This window comes from Giraffa tippelskirchi, chromosome 11 (genome assembly GCF_054371585.1).
Source record: "Giraffa tippelskirchi isolate mGirTip1 chromosome 11, T2T-mGirTip1v1.2.pri, whole genome shotgun sequence".
In the NCBI taxonomy this organism is placed as follows: domain Eukaryota; kingdom Metazoa; phylum Chordata; class Mammalia; order Artiodactyla; family Giraffidae; genus Giraffa; species Giraffa tippelskirchi.
This window is the reverse complement of record NC_137285.1, coordinates 3,754,952-3,773,788: the sequence shown is the minus strand read 5'-3', so window position 1 is coordinate 3,773,788 and position 18,837 is coordinate 3,754,952. Positions and strand designations below refer to the sequence as shown.

The following is an 18,837-nucleotide window of genomic DNA, read 5'->3' as shown; positions in this document are numbered from 1 at the left end:
AAGGAGTCTGCTGAGGGTCCAGGGGATCTGCCACTAATTGCGTAACTCAAGCCAAGTGGCTTAATTCCTGTAGTTATCAGTTTTTCCTGCCTATAAAAGGGATAGCGTCAATACTCCCTGATCTCTAATATCTTCCATAGGTTAAAAGTCTTTCTTACAAAGCTGTTTTTTAAGCTCTGAGTCAAGAAGATGTAATTAATTAGCCCCTGTTTGGTGCACATGAATGTCGGGGAGGAGGGAGGTTGTAAAGGAAGAAGGAAATGACTTGTCTGTATTTGGCACAGATCATAATGCACTACTGACGCTTCCCTGGGGATAAAGACGCTATGGCTGTGGCGGGAGCAGCTATAAGCCGGCCTCCTGACACTTGTTTGCAGCTGTGAAGGGCTCGGGCCTGGTTGTGTTTCTCCCTCAGTTTTTGAGAACGGGACGAGGGAGTCTGCAGTATCAGTGCACCTCCTCTGTTGGCAGATTTTGGATGCAGCTTCTGTGTTAGGCATGGAGACACCGACTGGGTTGTAAGGATGGTGCAGTCAGGTTCAAGAGGACCAGGTTCTCGTTTACTGTTTCTCCAGGGGCCAGGAGGTGACTTGGTATTTGTTCTCCTAAGCCCCAGCTTTTAGTTTCCTTTTTCAAGACTGTGTGAAGAATAAGAATAAAGAATCCACCTGCAAAAAATGTTTCTCAGGTATTTAATAGGCCACAGAAAGTCTTGAGATAGAATTTTTACCCACGATTTAAAAAGTAGGAACCTTCAGTGTATGCTAGGCACTGCACAGGGCAAGTGTAGCTGTGCCTGAGACAGTGTCTGCCCTCTTAGGAGTCAGTCTGGTTGGTTGAACAAGCCAATCCTTGTGAAGCCAGCACTTATCCAGTATATTCTGTTGTCTGTTTGCCTGGAAAGACCCTCTCTTTAGGCTATTCCAGAAATTCATACTTACCCCTCAAGGTTTAATAGGCCTTTATAGACTTGTCAGGGCAAAAGCCTTCTCATAGTCCCCTGACAGAAGTATTCATTCCCTCCTCAGACTCAGTGTTTGAAGGGCTGGACTATGGTCTTAACCACAGATCTGATCACATTTTGGAGAAATTTGAGCTTTTTGAGCTTTTTGTCGGGGTGGGGAGTAGAATTCATGGCAGGGCACAAGAAACAAAATGTCAACACAATTTACAAAAACCTATTGTCATTATTCCCAAGGCGTAGTTCTTGGAATCTGATACTTTCTAAAGGCCTTATGAAAAAACCTTCCTTTCCATCCCTGCTGAATCCAGTCTTCACTAAGCCCAGTAACAATGTGCAGCCATTGGCTACTCATTTGTGTGAGTCTAAGTCATTAGTTTGGGTCTACCCAGTTCTAATCCATAAACATTCAAGACTTGATCAGTAGTGGTAAGTGATGTTATCTGCACTGTTTTTGGAGTGGCATCCAACTTGTATTGTGTTGTGAAAGTGTTAGTCCCTCGGTCATGTCTGTCTCTTTGCGACCCCATGGATTGTAGCCCACCAGGCTCCTCTGTCCATGGGATTCTCTGGTCAAGAATACTGGAGTGGGTTGCCATTCCCTTCTCCAGGGGAGCTTCCTGACCCAGGGGTCGAACCTAGGTCTCCTACATTGTAGGCAGATTCTTTACCATCTGAGCCACTAGGGAAGCCACTGTATCTTGTTACAGAAACATATTGCTTTAAATATATTTAATTATTTTGTTTGTGTGTGGCAAGTCTTAGTTGCAGCATGTGGGATCTTGAGTTGTGTAGGGGAACTCGTAGTTGCAGCATGTGGGATCTAGCTTCCAGACCAGGGATCAAACCCTGGCCCCCTGCATAGGGAGCGCAGAGTCTTAACTGGACCACCAGGGAAGTCCCCACAGACATATATATTTGAGTTTTCTTTACTTTTTTTTTTTTTGAGAACTTGATAGGCAGAGTTGCTGATTATTAAATATAAATATTTTCTCTTTTCCATCTCAGAAGTGGTTGCATTTTTTTCTTTAGGAGAAAATTCCAGAAAGAACTAACTTTACTGGGTAGATACAACTTTTTACGGACTGAAAATTGTTAATTCTCTCTGGAAAATTAGCAGTAAGATTTTTGGAACAAAAGGTGGCCCTGTTAATTACTGTCTTATTTCTAAGGCTTTCCTGTGTTGCATGGTAGGGCCTGGGCCTAATGCTTGTACATACTTTATAAAGACAGAGATTTTCTGTTTGTTTTATTTGGAGGGAAATGTCTTTGGGAATTGCTTTTCAATTTGACAGGTATTTGGCATGATCCAGTGTATCATAAAAATCAGCATTTCCTATCCCCTTCTGTTTTGTTTTTTTAGTTGGCTCTCAGCTCTTGAAAGCACAAAGTGGCTCCATCACCTGTCTGTGCTTCTGAAGTCAGCACTTCTGGTGGTGCACACGGTGGACCGGGACCAGCGGCCCGTGTTGGTACACTGCTCCGATGGCTGGGACCGTACCCCCCAGATTGTGGCGCTGGCTAAGCTCCTGCTGGACCCTTACTACCGAACCATAGAGGTAGGGTTGAACACTTCAGGATGACCAGGGCAAACCGTTCAGGGTTTTATACAGTTTTGGTTGAGGTGGTTAGGTCCAGTCAAAGTGAAATTTCTATGGTTTAGAATCATTGCTTCTTTACCTTGAACTAAATTGTAGTAGTACCTACCACAGTGCCTGTCCCTCTTAAAAGGAGGTGGATTGTAGATAACAAGGTACTGAGCATACAGACATATTTTCCTTTGCAGAATATCTACATGGAAAAGTTTTGGCTATCCCAGCAAATGGGGTTTCCGTAGGAAGGATCTTGACATGCTTATTAGGGTAATGGGTCTGATATCACCACAGTGTTCTATGGAGAAAGAACCCTATTGTGAAATATCACCTGTTGGGTTAGAGAGACAAGAAAAACCTTTAAGATACCCTAAAATATATGTAAATATGGGATAGGGGAAGATTTTACAAGCATGACTTCATAAGTGTAACATGAAAGAAATTTAAAAATAAGATATGAAGGGGACAAAAGTGTGACTTTTTAATAGTGAATGAAGCACTGAAAATATAGTCTTAAGAAAGACTTAGATAAACGCTTAGTTACCACCCCTCTGCTGATTATGGAGTGGAGGCTGGGGAATTGGGAAGCCGTCCTAAGTATGTGTCCCATCCTTTGGCCATGGGGCTGGGTCCGGGGCTCCTGATGGGCTAAGTGGAGGCTGTTGACAGGGAGTCCTGTTGGTGACCTTGGGTTCAGGACAGTCATGGTTTGGATATACAAGCACAAACGGGTCTCTCCTGGGCGCTTCCCCACAGGGCTTCCAGGTCCTTGTGGAGATGGAGTGGCTGGACTTCGGCCACAAGTTTGCTGACCGCTGTGGTCACGGGGAGAACGCGGATGATCTGAACGAGCGTTGCCCAGTGTTTTTGCAGTGGCTTGACTGTGTTCATCAGCTTCAGAGGCAATTTCCATGCTCTTTTGAGTTCAATGAAGCATTCCTTGTGAGTCTGTGCTTGTGATTCTTCATTTTGGGGACCTTCTAAATTCATAGGGGTGTCAGTGAAAGTGTTAGTGGGCCAGTTTTCACATTAAACAACATCCTTTCTAGATTTAATTAAGGGGCTATTCTTCCCTGTTTTATTAAAAAAAAGGAATACAGGTGTTTGTTCATTTAATGAATCCATCTGCACTAAGTTTATATAAAGTCTTTGAGTTGTTCCAAATGTAGCTTTAAAAATGGATAATAGAAGCACTAAACAGTAGTTAAAAATAGAATACGTTTTCATCTGCTCCCTCCAGTCGATCTTACCAACCCGCCTGGGTCTATTCCACACTCTCTGCTCCCGTCCTTTGAAGAGGACACACTGGCCTTGCCCTCTTCCAGCCTCCCTCCACCTGTGTACCAGCTTCCACTCCCTCCTCTGCTCAGCTTCACGGCTTCAGCATTCCTACTTCCCGCCCTCTGTGTCGGCCTGTTCCTGCTTTTCCGGATCACTGCCGTCGGCATACAAGCATGGTGCGGTGCCTCCTGTTTCATCACACCTGTTCCTGGATCCTGCATCCCTCTCGAGCTGTTACCTCATTTCTTATTTCTTCACAGCAGAGCTCCTCAGATCTTCTACATTTCCTCTCCCAAGTTCTTCTCCCATTCTCTCTTAAACGTGGTTCAATCAGGTGTTCACCCCCCTTTACCAGAGCTGCTTTTGTTAAGGTCACCAGTGATCTTCATGTTGCTAATCCAGTGATCAGTTTCCAGTCACCTTTTAAAAAATTTGCAGTATAATCGACAGATAACATTTTGTTGGTTTCAGGTATACAACAGTGATTTGATACGTATATATTGCTAGAAGATACCACAAAATCTAGTTAACATTTGTCACCATGCATAGTGACAAAGTTTTTTCTTGTGATGAGAACTTTTAAGATGTGCTCTCTTGGCAGCTTTCAGATATACAGCACAGTACTACTCACTGTCTTACGACCGACCCCCTGACTTATATCCCCCTAACTTACGTCACATCCCGCTGACTTGTTTTATGACAGGAAGTTTGTACCTTGTGACTGTCTTCCTCTTCTTTGGTGCATCGTTAATATTTGGCGTGATTCAATCGCCCCTTTCTGAAACACTTTCTTTACTGGACTCCTAGCGCTCACTCTTGGGGCTCTGCTTCACCAGCTGGTCCTTTCTGTCTCCTTTGCCAGTTCTTCCTTACCCCTCACTGCTGAAAGTTGGAAGGCCCCAGGGTTCGGTCTCCTTCTCTAGGGATTTCATCCAGTCCTTTGGCTTTAACTGCTATCTATGATTCCCGCATGTATAGTCTTCAGCCCAGACCTCTGTCTCTGCTTAATTCCAGGCTCTCATATCCATTTGAGACTACTCAGTATCTCCACTTGAATGTCTTAATGGTATTTCGAACTTAATATTTTCAGAACTTAGTTCTTAATATCTGTATCTCCCCACCTCAAAACTGATCTTCCAGAAGTCTTCCTTCTCACCAAATGGCAACTCAATCCTTCAATTCATTTAGGGCAAAACTTTTATGCTGTCCTCAACTCCCCTTTCACATTCCACAGTCAGTCTGTCCGCAGATTCTGTCGTTCTGCTTTAAAAATACATCTAAAACCTGATAACTCACTGCTGCCTGTGTTGTTCCCAGCACTGGTCTAAGCCACCGTCAGCTGTTGCCCCAATTGCAGACCGACAGTCCAGCAGCCTCAGAGGTCCTTACGAAACATGACATAGACTGTGTCTTTCCCGTCAGGAAACCTCCAGTGACTCTGCTTTTCCACACAGTAAAAGTCACAGTCCCTAAAATGGCCTGCAGGGCTCTTCCAGAGGTTACTGTCCAGGCTCATTTCCTCCCACCCTTCACCGCATGCAGTGTCCGTCAGTCACACTGGGCTCCTTCAGTTCCTCAGAAGTCGCAAGCTTGTGCTCACCTCCAGACCATTGTGCTACTGCCTGGAACAGCCTCCCAGCTCCCTTCCCCCAATGCGCATATGCCCTGCGCTCGCATTTTCATCAGGTCTCTGCCCCAAAGCTTCTCACACTGCCCTGCCTGTGCTCCGGCCCTCTTCCCTGCCTTCCTGTGCACCGCACTGCTCCCGCCTCCCCCGCAGGGCAGGAGAGCTGTCTTCTGTCTTCTGACTGCTGCTTCTCTCACCCAGACACGTCTGGGCTGCTCCGCAGCAGCGTGCTGAAGGAGAAGCTGCTTACAAGCATGCTCCCAGTTCAGACTTGGCGGCACACTGACCCGCCCCTAGGCCCAGTTAACTTAGGACCTCGGAAATTGTTTACAGGGAGGCTGAGAGGGTGGGGGTGCCAATGCCCTTTTGACTAAGGGGTGATGGTGGTCGGGGTTGTGAGGAGGCTGCAGCTTGGTTCCCCCATCCTTACCGAGTGTGAACTGAAGTGCACATCAGGGGTGTTGGGGAAGGTGGGTCTGCTAGGCTGACTTCCCCCCAGAAAACATGGACCCCTTGCTTGATTTTGCTTCATGTTGGATCTCATAGGTGAAACTGGTGCAGCATACCTATTCCTGCCTCTTTGGAACATTCCTGTGCAACAACGCCAAGGAGAGAGGAGAGAAGCACACTCAAGAACGGACTTGTTCTGTGTGGTCACTGCTTCGGGCGGGCAACAAGGCTTTCAAAAACCTACTGTATTCCTCTCAGTCAGAGGCCGTATGTATCCTTCAGCCTTTTTGCTCTCAGCAACAGAGTAAATTCGGGGGTGGGGACACATGGGATCCTTTTCGAGAAGCGACTGTTTTCTCGAAGGCATCTTGGTTGTGTCTGGATAGTTTGGTTCCATTTTTTTCTAACCACTCTGTCCTGAGAAAGGCCTGTTTTCTGGTTATGCTCTGCCCTGCTTCCGACTCCTTTGTTTGGGGTGGTTTGACCTAACACACGTCTCTACTTGGCCACTCCAGATAACACACATCTCTACTTGGCCGCTCTAGATATGAGTCTTTTCTAAGCGTCTCTGCCAGAGCTTAACTTACTCCCAGCATCTCCTGACAAGTGGAAGAGACACTTAGGTCATTCCCTGGATGCCTGACAGCTCAGAAGGCGCTGCAGGCCCCCCGCACCTTCCCAGTGTCAACAGGCGGTGATACCCATTGCAGCTTCTGGCTCAGCAGAAAACTGCGTGTGACACTAGCACCTCTGTCTGATCGATTCTCCACTCACGTGGGGAACTGGCGGGTCCTTTAAGACTTTGTTCCTCAAAGGAACACCTCCTGTTGAGCAGAGAAAAGGAAGCATGTACATCTATGCGTTGGTCCATGGTCTTGTTCCTCGTGTCAGAATGTATTTTAAATTCTAAGTCACAAGGAGGCTAATCCGAGGTTATAGTGATTTGCTGGACTGTTAATGAATAACTTCTTACTTCAGTTAAGTAGTCCAGGGAAGGGTTGAAGCAAGCTGCTTCTCTCTCTCCTGTGCCTGCTGGACAAGTAGCAGTATGGAAGAAAGTTTCCTTCCTTCCTTTCCACGTGATTAATTTAGATGATCCTATAAAACAGGTTTCACAGTGTGTTCTGAAGCCAAGCTTTGTACCAGGGAACAGACAAGCACCATCTAGCAGAATGACTCACTTTCTTGTGCAGTAAAAGCAACAAATTAAGCTGAGAAAAGCCAGTCATTCGGTAAAGGTGACCTAAGAAATAACTAATGAGAAATGGGTTTTTGAAAAACGTTTTTAGATTTTCATGCCCACAGAGGCTCTCGGGTGAAAAATGTCTACTGCCTGCTCTTGGCCCCAGATGAGAACTGCACTCACTCGTGTAACGGCTTTTGGAGATCCTGCAGGACTGCTGGGCATTCCCGCCTGGTGCTTGCTCTTCTCAGTTCTAGATATTGCTGACAGACTGGTGGGAACGAGCTTAAACCCATGTCCCCCGCTCTCTCCTCAGGTGCTGTACCCTGTGTGCCACGTGCGTAACCTGATGCTGTGGAGCGCAGTGTACCTGCCCTGCCCATCCCCGTCCACCCCCGTGGACGACAGCTGCGCGCCGTACCCAGCCCCGGGCTCCAGCCCTGACGATCCGCCCCTGAGTCGGTGAGCCTGGGGCTGGTGCCGAGTCCTCAGGTCCTTCGTGGGTGTATTCCTGTGTTGGGGTGTACGCGGGGATGGTCGGAGATTTTGACATTGTGTGGCTCCACACATCTTTCTTAGATCTCTTGCGGTTTTCTTGAGGAAGGTATAAGGGTTTTGGGCTGTGAGGCTGCATGAGCCTCGTCCCTGAAGAGCACTGGGCCCTGTTTCCACTCTGTCCTTGGGCAGCTTCTCAGTGATGGAGCAAATCCTCTGGGTTCCTGTGACCCTCTGGCTTGAGTTGCAGCCACAGCTCTGTGCTCCTGCCTCCCTGCTGTGACTTATCATCTTGGCCTTGAAAGGCAGATTTTATCAGACGATCTCTGCTTTGAAACCTATGAATTAGGTTTATTGAATTCAGACTGATGAATAATAATTTAAAATATTGTACTATCAGAAAATCACCAACGCTACTTTTCTTTGCCACTAACTGAGAAACGCAGAAGTATCATGATTGTTTTTCTGAAACCGTGTTTGGTGTTAGTTTATCTGTATGTGTTGGGCATGGGGTAGGGGAGGTGCCAGAGAGGAGAAGGTCTCACCCTGGAGCTCTGCCTGCCTGCAGCCTGAGCCTTATGCCAGGTACGCCACGGCTCCTGGAGTAGCTGTGGTGGAGCCAGTGATGAAATGACTGCCTGTTAAAACCGGTTGTCTCTGACTTCCCTCAGAACAACCTCAGATCCTCATTTCCCCCAAACTCCTTTCTTTAGGCTACCAAAGACCAGATCATTTGACAATCTGACCACCACCTGCGACAACACAGTGCCTCTGGCCAGCCGGCGCAGCAGTGACCCGAGCCTGAATGAGAAGTGGCAGGAGCACCGTCGCTCGCTGGAACTGAGCACCCTGGCTGGTCCTGGGGAGGAGCCTGTGGATCCTGACAGCCTGGGGAAGCCGACCAAAGTGCTGGGTGGTGCCGAGCTGTCTGTTGCGGCTGGAGTAGCTGAGGGGCAGATGGAGAACATTTTGCAAGAGGCCACCAAAGAGGAGAGTGGGGTAGAGGAGCCTGCCCACAGGGGGGTGCAGGAAGTCAAAGAGGAGGCTCTGTTAGAAGAGGGGAGCAGGGGTAAGAGCCCCGAGCGCTCAGCCCTGGAACTTGATCAGGAGCCAGAGGTGGGTGAGGCTGCCCTAAGGAGCCGTCCAGGCACCAGCCCTCCTGGGCTCTCACAGGGCGTTCCTGAGCAGGGCGGCCACAGTGTTCTCCCCAGTTCTCTCCAGGAGCCCCCCAGGGGAGAGGGCTCCCCGGAGGTCCCTGTGGAACCATCTCAGGTAGGAGCTACAGCAGAGGATGGGGAGGAGGCAGTCCTTCCCATCTCAGTAGATGTGGAAGTTAACTCTGGTACTTCACAGTCAAGCCCTCTGCCCTCCCAAGTGTCATTTGAGACCAGAGGACCAAACGTGGGCGGTCCTGTGGACGTGGTGACGGAAGATAAAGGGAAGTCAGACAGCGGGCCCGAGGGCCGTCACAGAGCTGGCCTGGTCCACAGTGGCCGGTTCAGTGGCAAGGACGTGCCTCCTCAAGCCATGGGGCCCAGGCCTGCAGAGAGAAGCCTGGCGGAGAGGCCCCAGGTGGGGTCTGCGGTGCACAGGACTTCCCCCAGCAGCGCCCAGAGCCCAGCGCCTTCTCCTAGTGCCTTGCCTTTAGCCGAATGTAAAGAGGGGCTTGTGTGCAACGGTGCCCCAGAGACTGAAAATAAGGCCTCGGAGCAGCCCTCAGGGCTTAGTACCCTCCAGAAGCACCCCACCCCCAACGGACACTATGCCGATGGGGAGACCGGGAGGAGCAAGGACTCCCTGAGCCGCCAGCTGTCGGCCACCAGCTGCAGCTCTGCCCTCTTACACTCGAGGAACTTGCACCACCAGTGGCTGCACAGCCCCTCGGGGAGACCGTCAGCCGCCGGCAGCCCTGAGCAGCCCTCCCGCAGCCACCTGGACGACGACGGCATGCCCGTGTACACGGACACCATCCAGCAGCGCCTGCGCCAGATTGAGTCGGGCCACCAGCAGGAAGTGGAGACCTTGAAGAAACAAGTCCAGGAGCTGAGGAGTCGCCTGGAGAGCCAGTACCTGACCAGCTCCCTGCGCTTCAACGGGGACTTTGGGGATGAAGTGGTGAGTACACCGTGGTGCCTCCGTAGCTGCACAGGAGACGGGCACGCTGCGCAGGGCGCCCTCTGTACGGATTTCAGAAGGGATCAGAAAGGTCTAGAGGAGCCCTGGGGAGAGGCTCGAGACCAGCCTCAGCCAGGTGACTGGCAGTGTGCTGCTTTTTCTTTCCTGCCTTGCATACTCTCCACGAGCATCCTGTCTGCAGTTAGAATGGGGGAGAGAGTGCGCACTCGCTGTGTGGTTGGTCAGTTCTCTTTGCAGAGAGGGTTGTGCCTTGAAGAGTGTGAACTGGGCGGAATGACATTTGTCCGGCAACATCAGATATTCCTGTCCTACCCCAGTAGCTAGTGAACAATTAGTCCCTACCCCCCAATAACGTGAGCTGTGGCTTGGAAGGTTTAGTTCTTTTTAAACATATTTGTACCCATCTTGTGGCAGGTGATGGCAGTAGAGATGGGAAGAAGGATTGGTTTCTAGCATGGTCGGGAGTTAGCGCAGATGGGCCTGGTGACTGGAAGTGGGATACCTGAGGGGAGGGTCTCGGGGAGACACTCTCCTTCCTGGTGGGTCTGACTCGGTGTGATTAAGTACAGGTGTGAGTCTGGCTCTGAATCAGTCAGCGTACATTAAAGGCGGGCTCATCCAATGACTTCACTTCAAACTGTCTTGGTTTTTTCATTTTCCCAAAGAGTCCTTCACAGAAAGGAGGACATGCCCAAAGCACTGTTTCAGCACACAGATGTCAGTGGCAGGGTTAGATTGGCAGGTCCCTGGAGCAGCTGACACAGAGTTCCCACTCCCTCCTGGTCACTTCTGCCTACTCACTCCCTGGAACCCGAGGCCTGCCCCTCCACTCCAGAGTCACTGCACCCGGCCTTAGATCTGTGTATCTCTCTTCCAGCTGAGCTCACCCCTGTCTCTGCACCTGCTCAACCCAGCTCTTGATGGCTGAGGCACCTAGAGATTCAGCAGCCCTAACACCCAGGCCTGCCCACATTCCCCGTGCTCCCTTCTTTGCCAAGCTCTTTCTTGTTCTGGGAGGAGACCAGGTTCATTCTGTTCAGCTGTGTTTGTTTGCCAACAGACTTCAATTCCCGACTCGGAAAGCAATCTGGATCAGAACTGTTTGTCTCGCTGCAGCACAGAGATTTTCTCTGAAGCCAGCTGGGAGCAGGTGGATAAACAGGACACGGAGGTACAGGCTCGGCCCCTGTTCTGAGTGCCACCCATGCAACTGTTTTGCGGTTCTTCTCCACCCCCATCGTCTGTTCCCCCTGCCCCAGCCAAGGGAAGACCTCACCGCACACTTAGCCCTGAACCTCTCTGAATCTCAGCACCTATGAATTCCCATCAAATCTAGAGTTTCTGAGCCAGGGAAACTCGAGCCAGCCCTTTCTCCTCAGTGCCTCTGCACTAGAGCCTTGCCCGCTCTCACAGCAAGCAGGCTGCTCTGGCTGCCTCTTGATCTCAGGGGAGTCTGGAGTCCCCTCGAGGGGAAGGATTTGGACGCCTTTCTTGTACTGCTGACATCAGGCCTGATGGGCTGCTGCCACTGGAGCCAGGGTGGTCCTTGTGACTCTTGCTGCCCCAGCATGGCTCCGTTGGCTCCAGCTGGATGGCCCATCTCCTGTCACTGACCTGGCCCCGTTGTTTTACAGATGACCCGTTGGCTCCCTGACCACCTGGCCGCCCACTGCTATGCGTGCGACAGCGCCTTCTGGCTGGCCAGCCGGAAGCACCACTGCAGGTGCCCCTGGGGGGAGTGATGGGGCAGGTGGGGGTGTGGGGGCCGAGGCTGGGGCAGAGCCTGCGGGTGGAGATGCGGGCATCTGGCTGGCAGACCCAGGGGTCTTCAGGACCCTGGCTCACCTTTTGTGCTTCTGAAATCGGGGTTTACAGAACTGCATCTGGTGTCTGTCTTCCATTTTAGAGTGAGTGTGAGGAAGTTTTGAAATGCACAAACGATGTCCCTTTCTGTTTTTTCTTCCTTGATGGTTGAACAACAGCCATCTCCACCCAAACCACCACTTCTTATCCTAGAGTGAAGGTGCTTCCCATTCAGCATGGCTGCTCTGCGCAGAAGAGCTTTCCTTCTGTGGGCAGGGAGCTTCATTTGCCTGCCCCTTGCCCTGCTCCCTGACCCCATACTTCTTGGGGGTGGGGGTGCTGGTGGGACTGGCTGAAGACGCAGCCTGCGGTCCACACGGCTCCTGACTTCTTCCTGGGCTGTAGAGTGAGCGGCTGCGGATGCTTTGCCGCAGCTGGGGTGGTGACTGGAGAACAGTCAGTGTTCCTGGGGTAGGGATTTTATCTGAATTGTGACAGAGCTCACCCGCATGAGTGGACCTGGATTGAAAATGGAACCACCTCTCTGTCCAGCGATGATGCTTCCAGGACTGTCTTATCTCCCCACCCTCACCCCAAGCCCGAATGTCTTTAGTTGGCTTCTCCTCTGAGCTCTCTCTCCCCTCCTTGCAGGGACACTGATCGTGTTGATCAAACGTGGTGAGCATTTGCAACAGCCTGTCTGTGGTGCCTGCATATCTACAGTAACTTCTCCACACTAACGCTCCCATTCCCCCTCTCTGCACTCACTGGGACGAAGCTTGGGTCCGGGAGCGCAGGCAGGTGGGCTGGGGGCGTGGGGGCACCACAGCCACTGGCTGAGGAGACCACTGGAGCTGGTCAGGCTGCAGCCGAGGGCGCGCCTGCTGACCGCACCGGTCAGGTGAGCCATCTGGCTGATGGCACGAGGGGTGCTTCAGCAGGGGCTGGTCTTGTGAAGTGGCCAGTAGAGGGGTTTTTTTGAGCTTTGTCTTTTGGGTCAGTCATTCCCTGAGATGCCAGAATGGTACTGGCATCACTGCTTTTTTTTTTTCTTTAAGAAAAAAAAAAAAAAAGGCCCAGGACTGAACAGAGGTGGTCTTTCCAGAGAACTGCTAGCATTGAAAACTGCAAGGCAAGACTCCACGTGAGGTCCGTCAGGATTGCCTGAGAGGTCAGATAGACAGCTTAGCTCATCAGATTCATGTCAGGCCTTTGAGTTGAATTCCAGCAGGTATGTGAAATAAATGTACACATTCAGAAATAGATTGAGGCAGTTTCTCTCTGTAACCACAGGTTCTTTACTGATACATGCTTTTCAGAAGCAGTTGTCAGTTACTCACTGCATTCCAGAGGATGGAGTCGTGCGTGTTGGGTTTCCTTCTGTCTTTTCATTGCCCCTTTCCTTTTGTGGTATTCTTTTGTCCACAAAGGGTATTCAGCATTCTCTTTCATGCTTGAGTGGTCCTTAATCCAGCAGTGGGTTTGCTTTCTGAGGAGCATAGAGAAAGTCGTGAGTGACGCTGGCTAAGGAGAAGGAGGTCCCGTTTAGCTTTTGACCCCACATCATTGGAGGGCTGCATCAGACTCCTTGGAGTCTCCTGTTGGGCTTTTTTGGGTTGATTTTAGGGCCTCCCCAGAGTGGGGCTGTAAGGTGAGCAGACCCTCAGCCTCTGCCAGTTCCCTTTCCTGGAGGCTGTGCAGGGCATCTGTTTGGGTGTGCACACGCGTCAGAGCTGGGCTTTCTAACGGAGGAAGGGTGAGAGGCCAGGGTGCAGTCAAGCCTTCGGAGAGAGTGGATGCTCCCTGGAGATGCATGCGGGCAGCGGTGACCCATGAGGGACTGACCTTGGTCTGATCGGGGGTGTGTGTGCACGCGTGTTCATCTGCAGTGTCCTTCACCCTCAGCATGTGGCACTGGTTGCTTGTCTCCTGGCTTCGCATGCCGGCAGCACAGCAGTCCTAGACGGCAGCAGCCTGTGCTTTGTGTTACTGCCTCTGAGCCTTTCGGCACGGGCTCCTCACTCCCCAGGTGGGCTGGAGGTTTCCCTCATCTGAGCCGCTCGGAGGCAATTCCATTGGTCTCTGGCCTCTTTATGATCACAAGCTACACAGAGGCCACTGCTCAGGTGGGTATGGCCACAGGGTTTTCCTGGGCCAACACTCAGCCATAGAGCTACTAGCTGCCTTCTGCCCTGGGCCCATCTGCTTTCATGGATCTCTGTTGAGCAGTGTCTTCTGACACCTGGTAACCTTGAGCTGTAGCGGTAAGGCAACCAAGTATCCTGGACCCTAAAGGGAAAGTGGTGTGCAACTGTGCTTGGGAGGGGGCCCTTCCCTGCCTGGCTTCTTCCTGGGTTAGACCCACCAGAGTGTTTGGTGTTAGAGGAGTCTCCAGTCTCCAGCACATCTGAATTGTGTACAGGGAAGCTCTGTCTTCTGAAGTTGGTTTCCCCAGCCTGTCTCTGCTGCTGACACTAACGCGGTTTTGTTTTTTTCTCATCTCAAGGAACTGTGGGAACGTATTCTGCTCCAGTTGTTGTAACCAGAAGGTTCCAGTTCCCAGCCAACAGCTCTTTGAACCTAGTCGAGTGTGCAAGTCTTGCTATAGCAGCCTGCATCCCACAAGCTCCAGCATTGACCTTGAACTGGATAAGCCCATTGCTGCCACTTCAAACTGAAGCGCAGTGACCTGGGGCGGGCGGAGGCCAAGCTGCTGTTCCTCTGACGGGCCCACTCAGCCTGGGCAGACCTAGAGGCCCGTGCGCTTTGGAATGGGGATGTGGAACCAGCTGTGCAGAATGGTGGCACTTTGGGATGTACCACTGGGTTGTGGTTTGATTCCTCCCTTCCCGGCCCACCCCCGCATTTTGTTTTCTCTCCATTTTCTATCCTCCCTCTGCCTCCAAAAAAGAAAGTACCCTGGTTGTCTTTTAAAAAAAAAAAAAATTTTTTTTTTTTGACGGAAGACCAGATGTTGCCAGCTGTCAGGCGATGCTGAGTGGTGCTTTGTTCTTCAGGGTGGGAGGAGGTTGGTTGAGTCAGGAGTGGAGGCCTGAGCTAGACAGCAGGGAATAAAGCCGGTGCTGCCGTTTGTGACTGATCCTCATTATCAGCGCCACATCAGAGCCGAGTGGAAAACCTTTGCTTCTGAGGACGCCGAGAGCATCTGCCCTAAGAGTGGTGCCCACGTGCCCTCTCCCTCTCGAGGGGGGCTGAGCCAGTCCCCCCACAGGCAGAGGAGTGGGAGTGGGGTTGGGAGGGGGCACCCTCTGGAGGCCCTGAGAGGGCTGGGAGTGGGTGGCTAGCATACCCTCCTCCACGGGAGTCTCTTGTTAACCAGACCAGGTGTCTAGGGCTCCCCTCACTGTCGGTGGTCTGCCCCCTCAGCCAGGCCGGGCAGCGCTTCCCACCCTCAGGCATCAGGCTGCAGACTGGCCAGAGCACAGCGTTCTGCTGCTGTGGTCAAGGCCAAAGTACACCCTGAGCCCGGGGAACACCTGAAAGCCCCCCTTCCAGGGCCTGGTCTCCCAGACAATCTCTTCCTTGGCCAGCACAGGCAAGTCCAGACTCAGGGTTCCCGAGACGCCCCACCCCCAAACAATCACGGCTCTCCCCCTGGAGGGGTAGAATCGGCCTTTCAGAGTGCAAGCATCTGGAAGAGGGAGTGTGTCCCACAGAACCAGCCTTCCTCCACCGCCTCTTGGAGCGGCGGGCAGGCCCCGCTGTTGCCCTGCCCTGCTGCTGGGCTGCTTCTCGGCAGTGAGGGGTGACGTGGTGACTGCAGAGTTCCTTAAAGCAGGGACACAGCCCGTCGAAGATGCGAGGCACCTCTCCTCAGTCAGCTCTGATGTGGTCCTGAAAGAGCCTTAAACCAAGATTTGTGGTGGAGGTGGGTATGGAGAAGGTGGGGCCGAGTTGAGGTGAGTGCTTTGTGATCTTGGTGTCCGTGTTTTGTGCCTGCCCTCCCTCCCGGGGGAAGGGTCATGCTCGGCTCTGCTGAAAGCTGCTAACCGGTAACAGGGCAGATTGTGGTGAGCAGTGGGGGTGCGGCCTGGGAACTCTCCCGACCCTTTGGGAGCAGCTCCCTGTCTAAGGGCAAGTTGTGTCTCAGGAAGGTGGCTCCTGTGTGTGCCTGGGTGTAGCTAAGACAGGAAGCCTTCCCTGGAGCTGTCAGTCCAGGCAAAGCCAAGGGCACCTGAGCGCGTCTGACTTCCCAGTGGCAGCAGGCTGCTCAGAATTGGCATTTAGTGAAACAGGGTGTAAGTTCTCCTCCACACTCTGTGTGGTCAGGCCTTGCAGGTTGGGAGACGTCAGTCTAATTGAAGATTGTGCAGTTCCTAGTGACAGGTGCCAAGAGGTAATGATTACGGGTTTCTTGGGTCTGATGTACAGTGTGAATAAATGCTTGCAGCTCTTAGCCCTTTTTTGATCAATGAAGCACTTTTTTATTAATGTTTTTCTTTGTATGTAAAGGAGGAATCGTAACTCTCCGTAGCTGTACATATAACCCTTTTCTCCTAAAGAGGAGTCGATCAGCGCTCCTATATTTTTCATTTTTTGTCAAAGCAAGAAGTAAATACTTTAGAACTGTTAAATATATAAATAAAGTGAATAAAGTTTAGTGTTCTGCATGGTAGCGTTTGCTCACACGTTCTGATTTTTCTCCCTGTGGTTTATTCCCCTTCATCCCATTTCCATCTGACATCCAAGCAACTTGAGGTGCTGCTGAGAAATTGAACTTTGACACAGGAAAACTAAATTTCTTTTCAACTCTAGACCTTGGTCAAGGAGCCTGCACCGTGATGCCCACACACCGAAGTACATTTCCTTGATGGTTTTTGGCCCTATCATCTCCAAAGTTAAAAAGACAAAGCCTCTTAACAGTCGGCCGTTCTTCCTTATCCTAACTGAGTGTCACCATTAATTAAAACCACCTCTGTCCTCCGGGTGGTTTTTTTTTTTTTTTTTTTTTGCTGTTGCTTTGGTTTCAGCCAGTGCTCCGGCCCCTGAACCCCACACACCAAGGGAGCGTCAGCAGCACCTTCAGCAGCAGGTGAGCACCGAGGCTTGCATGCCGTGGGGACTGAAGGAGGTTTTGGGGCGAGAGTGGCCAGCAAGCACCTCGCCACTGCCTGTCCTTGGCAGAGACTCCTTGGGGCAGAAACTGAACTGGATGTGAGTGGACTGTGTGTGTAACTAGAGGTCTCCTCCCACAAGAGGGAAGAACCTCTGCCTCTTAGATCTGCAACCAGTCGAGAGGGCCATAGCTTCTCATTTCCTGACTTGCTCCTGCTTTTTGTAGAGGGGTTTTCTTTCCCATGTCACTGCTGGGCACCCTTCCTGTCCCTCAGGCCTCTGGGGGACATAACGTTATGCAGTTCTTCCCAAGGGAGGGTAGGTACCGAGTGGTGCCCAGCTCTGGGGTCGCCAGCCTTACATCTGAGGTGAGTTGGGGGCTCTTGACAAGTGGCCTGCGATGAGCCACCTGAGAGCCTCCTAAGGTCACTCTCAGGATGTACTCACTGCTTCAAGTACACATGCACTTAAAAACACTCCAGCTGGTTCCAGTCTGAGATCTGTGTGCCATCTGGCAGGTGTGTGAGGGAGGAGAAGGTGCCACTTCAGCTGCCTTCAGTCCATCAGGGAGCCAAGTCTGGGTTTACACTCCTCTGTGAAAACCTGAGTGTGTCTACACAGAGCTCCTGTTCCTGAGGGCTGATGCTTTAGCCCTTGGTAAGTTAGAAATACTGGTAGAATCTAACAGCTGTTGGGGCCATAGACGGGGAACTGCTGGCATTAGGAAGCTGCACAGTGTGGGCAGAAGGCAAGCAAGTGCCCGTGGAAGAGGCTGTACGTGGAGGAAAGCGGTGATCCGAGGACACAGCCAGTTTTCCTCACTCGGAGGTATTTGACCTCTGAGCCCTGGAGCACTAAAGGTGACCTTGACGTGCCAGGTCGTCATGTTCATTTCTGGATTTGCCCTTCCTGGGTCTGTTCCCCTGCTTTCTGTACTTTGGTCTCAATCCCAGTCCAAAAAAATGATAGAGCTGCAGTGACCCACTAAGACTTTGTAGTAAAGGTGTACAGAAAATTTATTTTGCTGAAATGCTCAGTTTATTTATACGTTAGCAAACAATGTTCTAAAGAATTAAATACTGTGGCACATTTAAAGGGGAAATGAACAAAATGCTCCCCGAGTCTTTGTTAGATTTCCAGCTATTAAAAAAATCAAAATGGGAGTTGAGGGTACACCCTAGAATAGTTTTCAGGCCACTTGATACACCTGGCCTGGCCCATGAAGCTAGGTGATCCCGCCGCTGAAATCCTGTGTAGCGGTATGCCGAGTTGGCTCAGGGTGCGGCGGTGCAGCTAAAAGTGGGTGACCACGGGCCTGGGCTGTGCAGCAAAATGACTGACTCCAGACCCTTGGAATTTGGAAAATATGGCAGGCGTCCAGCTGTTTGATTTCTAGTCACATCATCTAAGAGCATTTTTTCTAAGTGGAGCTTACCGATGAGCTATCTGGAGGGCAGGATTAGAATGTGTGAGAGGAGGCGTGCGTGCGAGGCGGCGGCTCCACTCCTAAGCCTCTGACTCCTTGAGACAGGGTCTCCCTGGCCCCGGTACACAACGGCACTGCCGCCTGCGTCCTCCCCCTTGTTTGGAGTCGTCTGCTGCTGGTTGTGCAGATAACCAGCTGCCTCCTTGGTCAAACAGGGCTCTTCTAGGTTAGGCAGCTGGTCAGAGCCATGAGAGGAAAGGATACCATCTGAAGTAGGAATTAACCAAGGTTTTTAATGCCGTTGTTTATTTAGCACTTACTGTCTTTTCTGTCATATCCATGTTCTTAGTCAGCTTCTCTTACACTGCTCACGTCAGTTGGCATTTCTGTTGTATTTTCAGTGAAACTTTACATCAGCCTTCAAAATAAGACTTTTAACTGCTTCCAGCCTGGTTTAAGATTTTTTTCTAAATGCAAAACTTAACCCCTGAGGCTTGGATCCTGGTTAAATACCCTGTTGCTGCTGAGCAGTGCCTGCTACTGCAGCAGCCTTGGTTCTGCTGTAGACCAACTGTGTAAACTAAGGAAATACCATTTTCACCCACAGTTGTTCAGCCCCTTGCACTGTGATTCTCTAGTCAGTCTTGTGGCCAGTGTTGAGGTGCCTGGAGTAAATCCACCCTGCCCCTTGGTCTGTTCAAGAGACAGAGAGGGGCCTGGCCAGGAGGGGACAGCAGGGGTTCACATTTGTGTGTCAGAGGCCTCTCCACAGAGGGCGAGCCTCCAGCCCATTTTAGTATTAGGCTT

General features: G+C 51.1%; 1 protein-coding gene across 50 annotated transcripts in view; it reads left to right on the top strand.

The window, feature by feature from the left end:
- The window catches only part of MTMR3 (myotubularin related protein 3), a 124,873-nt gene extending 108,709 nt beyond the window's left edge, over window positions 1-16,164 (top strand). For 12 of the 50 annotated variants that reach the window (XM_081542606.1, XM_081542608.1, XM_081542635.1 and 9 more), the window contains 8 exons: window positions 2,325-2,520; window positions 3,310-3,495; window positions 6,008-6,178; window positions 7,411-7,556; window positions 8,303-9,704; window positions 10,786-10,896; window positions 11,360-11,448; window positions 14,035-16,164. In XM_081542606.1, coding sequence (XP_081398732.1) covers window positions 2,325-2,520; window positions 3,310-3,495; window positions 6,008-6,178; window positions 7,411-7,556; window positions 8,303-9,704; window positions 10,786-10,896; window positions 11,360-11,448; window positions 14,035-14,206 — 2,473 coding nt within the window. In that variant the 3' untranslated portion in view covers window positions 14,207-16,164. Of the gene's footprint in view, window positions 1-2,324; window positions 2,521-3,309; window positions 3,496-6,007; window positions 6,179-7,410; window positions 7,557-8,302; window positions 9,705-10,785; window positions 10,897-11,359; window positions 11,476-12,179; window positions 12,207-14,034 lie in introns of all 50 variants that reach the window. The other 38 variants (XM_081542595.1, XM_081542596.1, XM_081542627.1 and 35 more) reach the window with 6 other exon arrangements.
- The last annotated feature ends 2,673 nt before the right edge of the window (window positions 16,165-18,837 follow it).